Source organism: Pagrus pagrus (genome assembly GCF_965226575.1).
Source record: "Pagrus pagrus genome assembly, chromosome: 2".
NCBI classification, from domain to species: domain Eukaryota; kingdom Metazoa; phylum Chordata; class Actinopteri; order Spariformes; family Sparidae; genus Pagrus; species Pagrus pagrus.
This window is the reverse complement of record NC_140186.1, coordinates 155365-173415: the sequence shown is the minus strand read 5'-3', so window position 1 is coordinate 173415 and position 18051 is coordinate 155365. Positions and strand designations below refer to the sequence as shown.

At 43.7% G+C, this 18051-nt stretch overlaps 1 protein-coding gene across 7 annotated transcripts in view; it reads left to right on the top strand.

Annotated features, from left to right (window-relative positions):
* Positions 1–18051, top strand: part of LOC311274746 (reticulon-3-B-like) — a 27932-nt gene extending 9881 nt beyond the window's left edge. For 4 of the 7 annotated variants that reach the window (XM_084382676.1, XM_084382677.1, XM_084382675.1 and 1 more), the window contains exons 4-13: positions 4629–4679; positions 4768–4867; positions 6240–6518; positions 11096–11246; positions 14192–14248; positions 14504–14642; positions 14825–14894; positions 14982–15028; positions 16218–16276; positions 17884–18051. In XM_084382676.1, coding sequence (XP_084238802.1) covers positions 6434–6518; positions 11096–11246; positions 14192–14248; positions 14504–14642; positions 14825–14894; positions 14982–15028; positions 16218–16276; positions 17884–17932 — 657 coding nt within the window. In that variant the 5' untranslated portion in view covers positions 4629–4679; positions 4768–4867; positions 6240–6433 and the 3' untranslated portion in view covers positions 17933–18051. Of the gene's footprint in view, positions 1–4628; positions 4680–4767; positions 4868–5353; positions 5364–6239; positions 6519–10017; positions 11247–14191; positions 14249–14503; positions 14643–14824; positions 14895–14981; positions 15029–16217; positions 16277–17883 lie in introns of those variants that run through there. The other 3 variants (XM_084382674.1, XM_084382678.1, XM_084382672.1) reach the window with 3 other exon arrangements.

The following is an 18051-nucleotide window of genomic DNA, read 5'->3' as shown; positions in this document are numbered from 1 at the left end:
ACAAGGATTTTTCGGTAAAGTTTTAACTTTCACTTTCAGTTTCAAGGCCGGCCTGAGAGAGGAGCTGGACAGCGTGCTGTGCTTGGTATAACGCGGTTAAAGTCCAGCTGTCTTGCTTATGTTGCTATATGTTGCCAGGGCGGATCAGAGCGCCGTCCCTAGCTGCTCTCATGTGTCCAGTCACAGACATGATCTGACGACTTTCAAGGCCGGCCTGAGAGAGCAGCTGGACAGCGGTGCTGTCTTGCTTATGTTGCTATTGCCAGGGCGCCAGTGTCTGCGGCTTTTTAACTCGTTAAATAATTGTGCTCCAGTATAATCGGTACGCCTGAAACTCATCCAGTGAGAAACGTTCCGCGGTGCAAAAATAAGTGCGATTAAAATGCGTTAATTTTTTTAACGCATTAATTTTTGTGTAATTAATTAATCTTAATTAGCGCGTTAAAGTCCCGGCCCTAATTTTTTTTAATCATGAGTGTATGTAGTTTATTATATGCCCCCCATTATTGTTGTAAGTACCTGCATTTGGGCTGCGTCCGAAATTCCATACTAACATGCTATTGAGTATGCTAAAACAGTATGTGAGATGTTTTAGTATATAGTATTTATCTTGTTTAGATGGCAAAAGCCCTGATAAAGGCTTTCCCAGCCATCCCTGACATGAACTTCAGCACATCAAAAAAAAAATGGAGAAAGAGAGGAGAGATCTGGCTCTTCACATCCTGGAGGCCTCAGGTAAAGGCTAACTAAGCATACAAATCAAAAACAAGATGCATACGAGGTATATATAATTAAATAAATGTTGTTTTTTTAGTCTTTGATGATGGCTGCATGAGATACACCTCTTGTTTTTACATTTTGAACCTCTAAATATTTTTTATTAATTTTTATATGCAAATATTAGCATTTTAGCTCAATAGCTTCCAGGTCATGTGATCAATTGACTCAAAATCATGTTGGGGTCATGTAACTACACTGGCTGCATGAGATACACCTCTTGTTTTACATTTTACACCTCTAAATATTTTTTATTAATTTTTATATGCAAATATTAGCATTTTAGCTCAATAGCTTCCAGGTCATGTGATCAATTGACTCAAAATCATGTTGGGGTCATGTTACTACACTGGCTGCATGAGATACACCTCTTGTTTTTACATTTTACACCTCTAAATATTTTTTATTAATTTTTATTAATTTTTATATGCAAATATTAGCATTTTAGCTCAATAGCTTCCAGGTCATGTGATCAATTGACTCAAAATCAGTGTGGGATCATCTAACTACACTGGCTGCCTGAGATACACCTCTTGTTTTTACATTTTGAACCTCTAAATATTTTTTATTAATTTTGATTAATTTTATATGCAAATATTAGCATTTTAGCTCAATAGCTTCCAGGTCATGTGATCAATTGACTCAAAATCATGTTGGGGTCATTTAACTACACTGGCTGCATGAGATACACCTCTTGTTTTTACATTTGACATCTCTAATTATTTTTCATTAATTTTTATATGTAAATATTAGCATTTTAGCTCAATAGCTTCCAGGTCATGTGATCAATTGACTTAAAATCAGTGTGGGATCATGTAACTACACTGGCTGCATGAGATACACCTCTTGTTTTTACATTTTGAGTCTCTAAATATTTTTTATTAATTTTCATTAATTTGTATATGCAAATATTAGCATTTTAGCTCAATAGCTTCCAGGTCATGTGATCAATTGACTCAAAATCATGTTGGGATCATGTGACTACACTGGCTGCTTGAGATACACCTCTTGTTTTTTTCATTTTGAACCTCTAATTATTTTTCATGAATTTTTATAATTTTTTAAATGCAAATATATAATAATAATAATAATAATAATAATAATAAATTTTATTTATAAGCGCTTTTACAGATGCTCAAAGACACTTTACACTTTAAAAATCATGAAATATACAGTTAAAAACAGTAAGATACAGTAAAAACACAGAGAACAGTATAAAACAAGCACATCAAGATTATAAATTAAAAGCTAATTTAAAAAGGTGCGTTTTGAGCATGGTTTTGAATGTTGGGAGGTGTGTGCAGGTACGGATGGGTATGGGGAGTGAGTTCCAGAGGGAGGGGGCAGCGATGGAGAAGGCTCTGTCTCCCCAGGTTCGGTGCTTGGTCCGTGTAGGTGGGGAGAGGATGTTTCCTTCGGATGAGCGGAGGTCGCGGGAGGGGGTGTAGTTATGAAGCAGGTCTGTGAGGTAAGGGGGGTCCAGGTTATTAAGTGCTTTGTGAGTGAGGAGGATGATTTTGAACTGTATGCGGTGAGTGATGGGCAGCCAGTGTAGGTCACGGAGGACGGGGGTGATGTGGTCTCTGGAGCGGGTATGGGTGAGCAGGCGTGCGGCTGAGTTCTGGATGTATTGCAGTTTCTTGAGAAGTTTAGATGGTGAGCCATGGAGGATGCTGTTACAGTAGTCCAGTCTGGATGTGACAAATGCATGTATGAGGGTTTCTGCAGCAGAGAAGGTGAGTGAGGGGCGGAGACGGGCGATGTTTTTCAGGTGGAAGAAGGCGGTCCTGGTTATATGATTGATGTGGAGGTCAAACCGTAGTTTACTGTCAAAGATGATTCCTAGGTTGCGGGTGTGTGATGAGGGTGATAGAGTGCAGTTATCGAAGGTGAGGGAGAAGTTGTGACTGGCTTTGGTGCGGGAGGCAGGGTCAATGATGATTATATCCGATTTTTTCACTGTTTAGTTGAAGATAGTTTGTTTGCATCCATGATTTAATTTCGGTGAGACAGTTGCTGAGTGTGGAGTGGGTGGTGTTGGTGATGGCTTTGGTGGATATGTACAGTTGGATGTCATCGGCATAACAGTGAAACTGAAGGTCGTGTTGACGGATGATCTGGCCAAGGGGGAGGATGTAGAGAATGAAGAGGAGGGGACCAAGCACCGACCCCTGGGGGACACATTGTGACAGGGGAGCAGTGGGGGAGGTGCAGTTGTTTATGCTGATGAACTGTTGTCGGTTTGTGAGGTAGGAGCGAAACCAGGAGAGTGCTGTGCCGGTGATGTGGAGAGAGGATTCCAGACGGGAGAGCAGGATGGAGTGGTTTATGGTATCAAATGCAGCTGTGAGGTCGAGGAGGATGAGGATGGTGAGGTGTCCGGAGTCTGATGAGAGGAGGAGGTCATTGGTGACTTTCAGGAGGGCTGTCTCGGTGCTGTGCTTTGAACGGAAACCAGATTGGAAGGATTCAAACAGGTTATTGGAGGTGAGGTGGGTTCTGAGTCGTGACGCGACAGCACGTTCCAGAATTTTTGACAGGAAGGGGAGATTGGAGATGGGGCGGAAGTTATTTGGGTTGTCAGGGTCAAGACCGGGTTTTTTAATGATGGGTGTGATGGCAGCCAGTTTAAGGGTTTGGGGGACAGAACCAGAGGAGAGGGAGGCGTTAATGAAGTCAATGATGAGTGGGGAGATAACTGGGAGGCAGTCCTTGATGAGTTTGGAGGGTATGGGGTCCAGGGCGCAGGTAGAGGTTTTTATTCCGGTCATGATGGTTGTGAGTTGTTCTGGCGATACAGGATAGAAATGGGTCAAGCGCTGGAAAGTGGTGGGCGGGGAGGCAGGTGGTGAAGCAGGGGGGGAGGCAGGTGGGGAGATGGGAGGGGTCCTGGAGGTGTTGAGGTTACTGTAGATGGTGTTGATTTTTGATTGGAAGAATGATAGGAATGATTGGCATTTTCAGTGGTGAATGATGAGGAGATGTTGTCTTGAGGTTTGAGGAGGGAGTTAATGGTGGAGAACAGAGCCTTGGGGTTGTTGGAGCCAGAGTGGATGAGGTGGGAGTAGTGGGTGGACCGGGCAGCATTGAGTGCAAATATTAGCATTTTAGCTCAATAGCTTCCAGGTCATGTGATCAGTTGACTCAAAATCATGTTGGGATCATGTGGCTACACTGGTTGCTTGAGATACACCTCTTGTTTTTTTCATTTTGAACCTCTAATTATTTTTCATGAATTTTTGTAATTTTTTATATGCAAATATTAGCATTTTAGCTCAATAGCTTCCAGGTCATGTGATCAGTTGACTAAAAATCATGTTGGGATCATGTGACTACACTGGCTGCATGAGATACGCCTCTTGTTTTTACATTTTACATCTTTTCATATTTTTTATTAATTTTTATTACTTTTTTATATGCAAATATTAGCATTTTAGCTCAATAGCTTCCAGGTCATGTGATCAATTGACTAAAAATCAGTGTGGGTTCATGTAACTACACTGGCTGCATGAGATACGCCTCTTTTTTTTACATTTTACATCTATAAAATGTTTTTATTAATTTTTATTACTTTTTTACATGCAAATATTAGCATTATAGCTCAATAGCTTCCAGGTCATGTGATCAATTGACTAAAAATCATGTTGGGATCATGTGACTACACTGGCTGCATGAGATACATCTCTTGTTTTTACATTTGAACCTCTGCAGTATTTGCCTCTGAGATACAGTGGAGCAGACAAAATTTGCATGAAATCCTAAAATGTCTATGTCAGCACTTGAGTAAATATACTTACACTTCACCACTGGGTCAGAGCCTTATACTGTGTTTTGTGTGTGTTTGTTTTCAGAATGAGGGAGAGAGACAACGTGAAAAAGGGACAGGAAGAGAGGGACAACAGGTAAAACAAATAATACATGTGTATTCTGTTAAAATGTATGTATCTGTATATTTGACCTGTTGTTTTGTGTGTTGTCTTCTCATTTCAGAGGGCCCCATGCCTGCCTTTGCCTTGGCCCCAAATTTCTTAAATCCGCCACTGAGTCACAGTAGCAGTGAGTGAGTCACAGCGAGTGAATCACAGCCGCAGTGAGTCAGTCACAGCCGCAGTGAGTGAATCACAGCCGCAGTGAGTGAGTCACAGCCGCAGTGAGTCAGTCACAGCCGCAGTGAGTGAATCACAGCCGCAGTGAGTGAGTCACAGCCGCAGTGAGTCAGTCACAGTGAGTGAATCACAGCCGCAGTGAGTCAGTCACAGCCGCAGTGAGTGAATCACAGCCGCAGAGAGTGAATCACCACCGCAGTGAGTGAGTCACAGCCGCAGTGAGTCAGTCACAGTGAGTGAATCACAGCCGCAGTGAGTCAGTCACAGCCGCAGTGAGTGAATCACAGCCGCAGTGAGTCAGTCACAGCCGCAATGAGTCAGTCACAGTGAGTGAATGACAGCCGCAGTGAGTCAGTCACAGCCGCAGTTAGTGAATCACAGCCGCAGTGAGTGAATCACAGTCGCAGTGAGTGAGTCACAGTCGCAATGAGTCAGTCACAGTGAGTGAATGACAGCCGCAGTGAGTCAGTCACAGCCGCAGTGAGTCAGTCACAGTTGGAATGGATGTTTGTAGGTCAGTTTACCTCCTGTTACTTCAACACAATCTAAGTATTATTCTCACAATAACTGGTTTACTTTACTTTGAATTAAAGCGGCCCTAAAAACACATTTACTCTTCAGAAGAAAATGTCACCATGTTAATTTCTTAACTGGAACAAATCATGTCAGAAAATCAGCTGTCATTGTAAAAACCTCTTGAATGGGTCAGAGGAACTGGACCGGGATCATTATGTCTAATGAAGTCGAATATCAAACAGATGTGAAGAGAAACCTGGTCCTGATATTAAACATACATAACTGATGTATTTAACATTAATGAAGACAACAACCTGCTGCAGACTGACATCATATTTATAGTCTTTTCATGTGTTTTTAATGTGAATCTGTTGAGTAACTGCAGCTGTGGGTTAAATTTAATCCAGTAAAAGTATAAAGTCACAAACTACTGTAGTCACATTTCAACAGAGTGGATAAATATATTTGTACACAAGCTCATCATCACTCTTCATCCACAGTCTGTCAGTCAGGAAACCGATGTCATGAATTATTTATCAGAAATAATGTGATCATAAACATTATTCTAGACTGAATGTCTGAAATACTCAAGTACTGTAACAACATATTTAGTTACTTTCCACCACACAAAGAGTTGCAGTTTAATGGGCTTATTGACGATACTTTAATATTAAAACAGACTGTAACTGGATTTAGTTCCTTCTATGTTGTGACAGATTCAGACTCTGCAGCTCGACAGGACTGTTTTAATAAAGTCCAGGATTTATTGCCATCAACGTAACAAGAACATTTCTAAGAACTGAAACTTTTTACACCTGTTTAACTTCTTTATGTCGACAGCAGATTAACATTAAAAGTTACAACATCAGAGCTCTAACAGCTGACCAATAGATACACCCCCTCTCTGTAAGCCCCGCCCTGTGATGACATCATAACTCCAGCAGCAGCTTAGACTGAGCATCAAACTGAGCAGAGAAACTTCAGCTGAACACACAGAGAAGAAGAAGAAGAAGAAGAAGAAGAAGAAGAAGAAAATGGCCGACTCAACCAGCAGCAGTCACTCTTCATCATCATCAACCAACAACTCCTCTTCCGTACTCAGAGACCTCACACATTCAGGTAGGACTCACCTGTTCACAGGCTTCATTCAGTCTGTAGTGAGAAGATCATGTGACACAGCTACTAAATGGACCTGCGGGTGTTTGTTTGTAGTCAGTCAGTCTCAACCTCATCTGACAGTCTTCAATGAACAGAGGCTCAGAGTAGTGTGATCGATGAACTGAGCAGCTGGTTGGTCGGACACTGAGGACGTCACACAGTTAGAGAGCTTTAAATATAACAGTCAGGTCTCAGATTAATGTCTTTATGTCTTTGTCTTTATTAATGCTCCGTGTCCACGAGTGCTTTGTGCATATTGTTCTCGTATGTGTTATGTTTTCATATTCCTTCAACCTGCCACAGACAGCTGTCATGGTCTGGAGTGGTGGTTGTGTATTTTTATTTGTTTGTGTTTATGTGTTGCGTTCTTGTTTGCTTTCTTGATGCCAGCAACCTGCCAGAGACTGTAGCTGAAAATAAGTCTATGGATAAAATCTGGTACATTTACATGATTGACTCTGGTGCACATGTTAATAAATGTGCATTGTCCCTTGTTTAAATAAAAAATAAACATAAATGAATGAACTCTATAAAGGGTTATTAAACATTTTAATCAATAAGCCTCCGTGTTTAAAACTGTCACCATGACAACTGAAATAATCAAAGCCTTCCTGTGGATCCAGGTAGAACTGAAGTCTGTTTTTATATTTTCATATTTGTGTTCAGACACAAAGCTCTATTGTCCTGCTGTGAGCTAACCTGCTCAGCTGACTGCTTCTTGTTCTTATTCAGGTCATTCTGTGTGAAACAAGCTGCTTACTGCAGATTTTAATCTCACAAACACCTCAGGACTTTTTAACCCTTCACATCCTAAAACATATCACATGACTACAGTTCTGCTCTGCTGACTGCATTCAGAGGTTTTATCAGTGCAGATTTTCATTAATCAAATAAGAAATAAGATTAACTGTCACGTCTTGAAAAACACAACAACATTAACTTAAACTGGAAAAGTTAGGTACCTTCTACCTACAAGGATGGTTGCTGATTGGACAGACACTCTGTCCATCTTTCAACAAGAAGGAGAGACGTCATTCACACATTGTTACAATCCCACTGATGCTCTGGCAAGATGCGCCCTACTCTGTTTCCTCTTCGGCCTCCTGCTGCTGCTGCTTTTCTTTGGGTCAGTCATCCTTCGGAGCCGCTCTTCGCTGCCGGAGTGTGGTTGAGCAAAGCACTCAAAGTGTGCCTGCAGGACCGGCTGCTGTCAGGCCTGGTTCTAGACTGCCTTGATTGGGGGGGCAGTAAGAAATGTTGATTTGTCACCAACTGCTACTGTGTTGAGTGCCATACGGACAAAGTTTTTTTTGCATGCCTACCAGTCTATGATGCCAACCCAGACGTAAGCATCGCCGACTCACCGTGGTTCTATCGGCAAAGCTCTAATGGGACTTCTGTTTCTGGATTGACGAAGAAAAAAAAATTCTTGATGTCAGTCTACTAACATATTTTCTACAAAATTTATGGTAGTTTAAGTTTAAAACAAAGGGAAAAAGAACAATGCAGGGCTGGAAAGAAATGGTGGTAAGTGGCTGGTAGCATGCGCAGCTCATTTTTATGTCTGACACCCTGCAGTGCGGCTCATGGTCGTGCAGCTCTCTCGTTCAGATAGCTTACCGGTATGTGGGTGGTGGTAGATGTGAAAGGAGCAGTGTTGTTTTCATCAACGATGACGATGACGAAATTATTTCGTTGACGCCCCTTTTTTTCATGACGATAACAAGACGGTGACCAGATAAACATGGCTCTTTGATGACTAAAACATGATGAGACGTGTGTGAGTTTTCGTTGACGAGACGAGAACGGACGTAAATGTTAGTGGGTGGTCTGTCAGACGTTAATGCATGGCATTTCTGCTTAATGTGCGTGTAATCTGTCAATCAAAACCTAAAAAGTATCTGCAATGCTGCTGCATCCTATCCTTGTTTGGTCACGCCCACCACCCGGCATGCAGCGCACATTCTGCTCAACACACCTGCGGTCACTGGTCACAAACTTTGGACCCTGGCGGCAGCGTCAACAAAGGGGCTTGGTGGTCGGAAACGACGAGAGGATATAAACCTTGTATGTCTAAAACCATTCCTTTATTATTGGTGAAAATAGCTGACCTACAACCTCACAATGTGTTGCAATGTTGAACTTGTAGATCTGCTATTTTCACAACTTATGTGTGACACTCTTTTATGATGAAGTAGGGCATTAATTCATGAAAAAAAACATTGAAATATGTTGGAAAAAAAGTTGAAAAGTTAAAATATGGAGATAAAAGTTTTCTGTCCAACAGCACTCTCCAATACTTACTGACCTAAATTAATTTGTTAAAAGACTATACTTCTTCTTTTGTTTCTCTGACTAAAACTAGACTAAAACCTGTTTGAGTTTTCGTAGACTAGAACTGGACTAAAACTATCACATATAGAAATGACTAAAATTTGACTAAAACTAATAAGCATTTTAGTCCAAAAGACTAAGACTAAATCTAAAATGGTTACCAAAAACAACACTGGAAAGGAGGATGGGAAATTTGGTGGTGGGGCAAAATGTAGGTTTCTTTGTAATCTGTGAAGTAATTTGTGACAATGCAATTTTGTAAACAGCGCTATAAAAATAAATCTTGACTGATTGATTGATGCACCACTTTCTCGCGCTTCGTTTCTCCCTGCTTGATGCCAGCACCCTCAGAATAGCCACTGTCGGAGGCTCTGGCCCCAGGATGTAAACAGTGGCCGGCGGTGCTAACCTGAATTCACGAGTAATGGATTCCCGTATCACTAACGTGTGTTGTTTAATCCTGTCGGCGGGGATGGGGGAGGCTCGCGAGCCAACAGGACTAACAGCGGGGCTAGCAAGGGTTGAAAGTTGAAACCCGCTTCACAACCGATATGTAACCTGCTCTTGTGAGGCTTCCCATGCCACGGAGCGGGACAGAGACAAACTCCGCAGCAGCTGCCAATGGGACTATGTTACTACTAGCAGTTGCTAGCAGGCATGCTAACTGAAACCCACAATCTGCTGTTTGTTTATAAACCAAACACAACAAAAACAGGAACATAAGCCATTAACACCAGTCACTGAGTGAACATACAATCAGGAACTAGCATTCTAGCTAGCTAATGTCTCATTTGTGCTGTGATTAAACAGTATCTCATCAAGGCCCACTGATCTCCCTCCCTCTGGTTGTTCAGCCCTATTTCAGAAAGCGGATTTAGTGTAAACTCTCAGTTTGTTATCCTGAGAAAAGGAAATGGTTTTCTGTACCAGAAGGAGACATAAATTCTGGCTCAGTTACTGCAGTAACAAAGCAGAAGTTGTTTATGTCTTTGGAAACATCGAACCGATATTAGGTCATTAGCACAAAACTGTCTTTAATATGAGAACTTTATAATCAATCTGTCATCAATATAGAGACAGAGACCTATGGATTCGTCTCATTCATCTTCAACATTTAATCATGCATCCTCAGCTCAGAATAGCATCCAATGCCCTTCTTTATAGCACTCTGAAAATCAAGGCAGCTGTCAGGCTGATTGTAGGCTGCATATATGAAGGCCACCAATATGAAATTTGAATGTCAAATAAAAGTTCTGGTTTAAACATCACAAAAGCATTGTTACTGAGTCGGACTGAGACTTAACAAACATTCATATGACCATAAGTAAAACACATATTATCTGTTTGGTCCATATTTCCATGTTTAGTTGTTACCACCTGCAGTTTGTCACCGTGATCTAAACCAAATGTAACACAGACCTACAGTAGGATATCAGCGGCAGGTGAGGTTGAGGACGACAGTATTGCACCCTCTAATGATCCATACACACACAGCACAAACGCCCACTTCCTTAGCTGTGGGGCTAAGGACAGTCATTATGTGGCAAAATATTAAGAAACCAGAAAGTACAAAACCACATGCCAGCATAGCTCATGTGACATGTTTCTCTCTCACTCTTTTATCATTTTTTAAAAAATGCATCCCAAATAGGTAAACAAGCGACTTAAGAATAGCCTTACTTCAACAGGACAGCAGGATGAAATATCTTTCATACAAGATGTTTTCTTGAACTTTATGTTTGAAAAATTAGAGAGGCTGCTGCTGTAAAATTAAAAGCTTATACACTTGACAGGACAGAAGAGACCCACTCATTAACTCATGGCAAACGTAGGCCACTCAGACTTGACTGAACTAACTCTGATCAGCTGTTCTGCAACCGAAAAGTCATCTCAAGTTTAGTCAACTCAGGTATACTCAGTGTGTTAGACCTTCTTTTTGAGACAGACCTTTTACCCTTGTTGATAGAAGGTACCTACCGTTTCTAGTTTACGTTAATGTTGTTGTGCTTTGTATTTGTTGTTTTCTGTTTGTTGTAGTGTTTTGAATTTGTTGTTGTGTTTTGTATTTGTTGTGTTTTTCACACTTCAGGACCACCACAGTTGCATGTGTGATGAACACGTTTATTGCAGTAGATCATGTGTGTTGGTGTGTGTCTTTCTGAGGACAGGAAGTGTGTGTAATAACTCTGACCCCACCCACGCAGCCTTGCAGCTGGTCCACTGGAAAGAACCGAAGAAGACGGCGGTGGCATTCGGCCTGTCATTGCTAGTTCTCATCTCTGTGGCAACATTGTCTGTCATCAGTGTGGTGTCCTACCTGCTGCTCACCTGTCTCTGTGTCACCATAACTTTCAGGTGAGGGGGGGGGGCTCACCTGGTCTGTCACTGACCAATCAGAACACACTGTGAATGTATCAACAGCCCACGAGATACCACTAAGGTGTGTTCGAGTTACATTTTGTTTAGGGGAAGGAAGCTGCATGTTATCTTGTTGTTGGTAAATCAGAAAGTAATTGTTGATCCGGTGTGTAGGCATTCTGTGAGTAGGGTTAGTTGAAATATTTAATATTTTCTAGATACCTTTTGTGTAAATTCTTGTTAAACTCTTGATGCTGAGTGGCCATTAGCCAGTTTCGGCCAACTCAGCTGAAGTGCATAGGCTTGATTGCAGGAAGGAGCTAACCCTGCATGAGGTAAATCTAGCACATAAGAGCTAGTCACTACAGTGTCAGCTGTAGTGTCAGAAAGCTGAACAAAGACTTAGGGAGTCTCTCTGCAGGAGTCCATCGAGAGAGTCCAAGTAACTCACTGTCCACCACCCATTGCAGCCATGAGTCCTACCCAATCCCAGTCAGGACATCAAACCGGCGACATCACCAGACACCAAACACTGCCACTCCAGCTGCCCTCTCAACTGCCTACTCATTCTCACACTCCCCGAGACAAACCGGTCGAGGAGGAGGAACTGGACTCCTCATCTCACCCACGTGGTCCTACCAGGTCCTTTCCCTGGACCACCTACCCAGATCTGCATTTGAATTCCACCCTGTCTCTGTCACTCTTCCTTTCAAGCTCAACATTGTGGTGATCTATCACCCTCCCATCCCTCTCCAAGACTTCTTTGATGGGATGGACGCACTACTAAGCTGCTCCCCTGATGATGGCACACCACTCGTTGTCTTCGGTGACTTCAGCATCCCCCCAGGGAAGCTGTGCTCATCTGAATTCATTGACTTCTTCTCCACATTTGACCTCACACTCTCCCCCTCTCCACCCACCCACCCACCGGGCCGGGAACCAACATGACCTTGTCTTCACAAGGTCCTGTAGTACCTCAGCTCTCTGTTACCCCGCTCACTGTGTCCGACCACCACTGTGTCGCTTTCTCTCTCCCCTTGAAGTCCACCACCTCCCTCGCCCCTAACCTGACACGGTCACCACCTGCCTCAACCTGAAATCCCTCTCTCTCTAAACTCTCTCCTCAACTGTTCTCTCCTCACTACCATCTACAAACAATTCTCTCTAATGTCCACCGAGGAAGCCTCCTCCACTGTTGTCCTCCCTCTCCTCCTCTTTAAACACTCTCTGTCCCTTCACCTCCCGACCTGCTCGATCATCTCCCCCCCTCCCTGGCTGTCTGAATCTCTGCGAACCAACAGATCGGTGCTATGAGCAGCAGAGAGAAAATGGAGAAAATCACATCATCCTGATGACCTTGCTCACTACCACCACTTCCTGTCTGACTTCACATCAACTGTATCCGCAGCCAAATCTGCCTTCTACCTGTCAAAGATCAACTCCTCTGCCTCCAACCCCAGGAAACTATTCTCCATATTCTCTTCACTCCTCACCCCTCCTTTCCCTCCCCCTCCATCCTCCCTCACTGCTGCTGACTCTGCTCTAACCTGGTTCACATCATACCTGACAAATCGCACCTTTCAGTCACATGGAATGGCTCCTTGTCCAAACCCTGCTCTCTGGAAACTGGTGTCCCTCAAGGCTCAGTACTCGGACCACTTCTGTTTTCACTATACACTAGATCACTAGGTTCTGCAATCACATCACATGGATTCTCTTACCACTGTTATGCTGGCGACACCCAGCTGTTCCTCTCCTTTCCCCATCCTCCTCCGACACCCACGTTTCAACGTGCATCTCGGAATGTCTGGCAGACATCTCCGCTTGGACAACTGCACATCATCTCAAGCTCAACCTTAGTAAAACTGAACTCCTCTTCATCCCGGGGAAAGACTGCCCTCACATGGACCTGTCAGTCACTGTCGAGGACGTCACAGTATCGCCTTCATCGACTGTGAGGAACCTGGGCTTAATCCTGGACGACAGACTATCCTGCACCCCCAACATCACCGTGGCAGCCCAATCCTGCAGATTTGCCTTCTACAACATCTGCAGGATCCGGTCTTTCCTCACAAAGGACACAACGCAACTCCTGGTCCAATCTCCCACCTGGACTACTGCAGCGTTGCAGCGTGTCCGTTATGCTGCAGCACGCCTCGTTTACAATCTACCCAAATTCTCCTATGTGACCCCCCTCCTCCGTGACCTCCACTGGCTTCCTGTTGCGGCCTGCATCCGATTCAAGACGATGGTGCTGGCCTTCAAGGCCATCAATGGTACCGCACCCTTCTACCTCCAAACATTGGTCAGACCACACACCCAAGCGCGAGCACTTCACTCTACTACATCAGCTGGTTGGCTGGTACCACCATTGCTGAGAGCAAACAAAGGCCGCCCAGCGAAATTGCGACTCTTCTCTGTCCTGGCCTTCAGTAGTGAAATGAACTCCCGACCAACGTCAGGACAGCAGAGTCACTCAGCATCTACCGCAAAAGACTCAAGACTCACTTGTTCAGACTTCACCTCGACCCCGCATAGCATGACTCCCTCCCACTCTCCCACTCCCACCCACCAAAAAAAAAAAAGAAAAACCCCAACATATTGTTGTATGTTCTGAGCCTTCGCACTTAAATCATATCACTTTTGTACTTAAGGTATCCTTGATAAATAGCAGCTACTTTGCTCAGATGAGGGCTTGAAAATTGTTTCTATTTTTTCTTTTCTACTTCATCAACGGTGATATGTTGTGGTTTCTTTCTTGTGACAAATGTACTTACTGTAAGTCACTTTGGACAAAAGTGTCTGCTAAATGCCCTAAATGTAAATGTAAATGTCCTACAATGCACCTCAGTCTGCTGATAAGTGATGCCATGTTGCATCTCTGAGCTTCATAATCAATCTACTAATTAATGAATTTACTGTTGTCTACTTCCTGTCTGTAGGGTTTATAAATCAGTGATCCAGGCCGTCCAGAAATCAGATGAAGGTCATCCATTCAGGTAACACACACAAAGAATTCTCTCACCTCCTCTGTCCTCGTCTCACCTCCTCTGTCCTTGTTCCACCTCCTCTCACCTCCTCTGTCCTCGTCTCACCTCCTCTGTCCATGTCTCACCTCCTCTGTCCTCGTCTCACCTCCTCTGTCCTTGTTCCACCTCCTCTCACCTCCTCTGTCCTTGTTCCACCTCCTCTCACTTCCTCTGTCCTCCTCTCACCTCCTCTGTCCATGTCTCACCTCCTCTGTCCTTCTCCAGGTCTCTGTTGGACAGGGACATCACTGTGTCCTCTGAGTCTGTCCGTTTGCTGGCTGACCAGTCTCTGGTCCACCTAAACTGGTTCACCAGTCAGACCAGGAGGCTGCTGCTGGTTGAAGACCTGGTCGACTCTCTGAAGGTCAGTTTACACACTATATGTTAGCATGGTGGCTAATGCTAGCCAGTGTTCATGTACTTCAGGTAGACCAGGGGAGACCAGGTATCCAGTTAAATGTTTTAATGTTTCAGCTGTCTGTTGTCTGAATGTTTCAGCTGTCTGTTGTCTAAATGTTTCAGCTGTCTGTTCTCTAAACGTTTCAGTTGTCTGCAGTCATGTGGATGATGACGTATGTTGGTTCCATCTTTAATGGAGTCACCATTCTGATTCTCGGTGAGGTTTCTTCTTCCTGATTTCAATCTTTTTGGACTTGTGCTTCAAACAAACTGAAACTGAAGCCATTTTTGTCTTCCTGTCCAGCTGACATCATTTTCTTCACCACTCCACTGATCTACCAGAAGAAAAAGGTACGGCAGGAGAACTTGTCTTAAACTGTTTTAAAGCTACACCATCTCTCCGTGTCACAACCATATTTTAGCTTTCGTGTTATTTTGGTTATTTATTATTGAATTTTAGCCCAAATGTTAAGGTGATTCACCTACAATAACCTGGGACTTCCCATGGAAAAGGTGTACATTCTTTCTTTGTAGTTCTGTGGTGGATCTGGGATGAGGGAGCATATTTGAGTTAACGGAGTGGTATGTTAGCTCTGCTGTGTCAATGATCCAAACTCACCAAAGGTTTCAGAACCGGTCCACCGTCGTCTTCCTGCAGCTTCTCAGACTGAGACGTCTCCTTAATGAGACAAAGAGGACGTTATTGGACTAAAGCTCTCTGTAGGAAAGGTTCCTGTGATGTTGTCAGACTGTTAGAAGAACAACCTCAGCCTGTCAGAGACTGAAACACTGTTAGTGGACGTGACTGTGACATCACAGAGGATCAAACTGCAGCTGAGGAGATATCAAGCGTAGCGTTAGTTCTGGCAGGTCACGACGTCAAGCTCTAATCAGCATCTACAGCGTAGCTGTCAACACGGAGCAGATCAGCTGATGGCTCAGCTGACTCCCTGTGCCCGCTTCCTATTGGGAAATTGCATTCATAGCGCACTATTTAAACTGCTCTAGCCCGACCTCACTTGCTGCTTCCTCTGCTGGCTTTCTGCAACCCACCTCCACCCCAGCGCCTCCTGTCATCTATTATGAATCTTACCATTGTATCTTGTTGGTTGCTCTGCTCTGTCTGGGTTTTTCTTTGCTGCTGCGCTCCCTGCTTATGCCGTTCATGATGGCTCGTGAAGGGCAGGAAGGTGTGCTCTTCCTGCCTCAGGCTTTCCACGCAAGCGCGTGGAAGAGCAGGGGGTCCCACAACAGTACCATACCGCCAAATGAAACTTGTGCAAATAAATAAAGATTATTTTGACAAAGTGGTCCTGACTGAACTACTGGACCGGTTCTGAAACCTTTGGTGAGTTTGGATCATTGACACAGCAGAACATGTGAACATGAGCCCAGGGTTAAAAACTAACTAACTAAAATCTAAAACCAGTACAGTGTTTCTTATAATGCCTCATGTTGAGAATGTTTCTGTGACTAAATGATCTGAAAGCACTAATTGACCTGTGTGTGTGTGTGTGTGTGTGTGTGTGTGTGTGTTTAGACTCAGATTGATCATTACATCGAGTTGATTCGGTCCAAAGTGGAGGAGAAGCTGCACAAGTAAGTACACATCAGAACAGATAACCACATTTACTGAGAATGTGTTCCCCCATTATCAGCAGTAACACATTATTTAGAAAAATGTTACAGTAATCTGATTACTTCTTCGGCAACAAGTCAGTAATTACATTACACTCGCCTGTCCCAGTAACACTCAGTTAATTTAAGTTTGACTGATAAACCTTCATTGATCCGGGGGAGAAAATGGGACTCCGGTGCTTTACACCAGCTACAGTCCTTCTTCCAACAGCCACAAGGGGCAGAAATGAGCTCATTCCACACTTCACAATAAACTTTGACTGTGCAGTAATCCTGGCTTTTATTTTGAAGGCTGGTTTTAGTTTTGATGTCCTCGCTGTCTCTCATAATATTTCTCCAAGATAATGCTGTTTGGCCACAAACACAACATGTCTCTGTTGGTGGTCAACACTGCTATAGCTTAGCTGCTGGCTAGCTTCAGTGGGAATTTTACATTAAAATGTAAAACAATACAATACAATAAAACTAAGTGGCTGATTGACAAATCTTTTTGAAGTTTGTTCTAATCACAAGCACACATGAAGTAGCAGATCAGGATCTGACATGAGTAATGTTTTTCATTGTGGGGAGAAGATTTATAAACTTTCCGGGTGTGATATGACAGGGTGTGATATGATAGGGTGGGATATGACAGGGTGTGATATGATAGGGTGGGATATGACAGGGTGTGATATGATAGGGTGGGATATGACAGGGTGTGATATGACAGGGTGTGATATGACAGGGTGGGAAATGACAGGGTGGGATATGACAGGGTGGGAAATGACAGGGTGGGATATGACAAGGTGTGCTATGACAGGGTGTGATATGACAGGGTGTGATGTGGTGTGACAGGGTGTGATATGACAGGGTGTGATATGACAGGGTGTGATATGGTGTGATATGGTGTGATGTGGTATGACAGGGTGTGATATGACGGTGTGGTATGACAGGGTGTGATATGGTGTGACAGGGTGTGACATGGTGTGACAGGTGTGATATGGTGTGATGTGGTGTGACAGGGTGTGATATGGTGTGATGTGGTGTGATGTGGTGTGACAGGGTGTGATATGGTGTGACAGGGTGTGATATGGTGTGATGTGGTGTGATATGGTGTGATATGGTGTGACAGGGTGTGATATGGTGTGATGTGGTATGACAGGGTGTGATATGACGGTGTGGTATGACAGGGTGTGATATGGTGTGACAGGGTGTGATATGGTGTGACAGGTGTGATATGGTGTGACAGGGTGTGATATGGTGTGATGTGGTGTGACAGGGTGTGATATGGTGTGATGTGGTGTGATGTGGTGCGACAGGGTGTGACATGGTGTGACAGGGTGTGATATGGTGTGATGTGGTGTGATATGGTGTGATGTGGTGTGACAGGGTGTGATGTGGTGTAACAGGGTGTGATATGGTGTGATCTGGTATGACAGGGTGTGATATGGTGTGAAAGGGTGTGATATGGTGTGACAGGGTGTGATGTGGTGTGATGTGGTGTGACAGGGTGTGATATGGTGTGACAGGGTGTGATATGGTGGTTTTGTCGGACAGGAAGACTAAACAGAGTCTGTGCATGTTTTCAGGCTGCAGGACAGGTTACCTGGAGCTGTGAAAAGAACCAAAGCCGAGTGACCAGCTGAACTACAAACACACTGTGGCCCCTCCCTCTTCTCTGACTGGTCCGTTTGTTGGAGAATCACCTGCTGACTTTAATCACAAACTGTCGTAATAAAAATCCTGATGAGAAACAG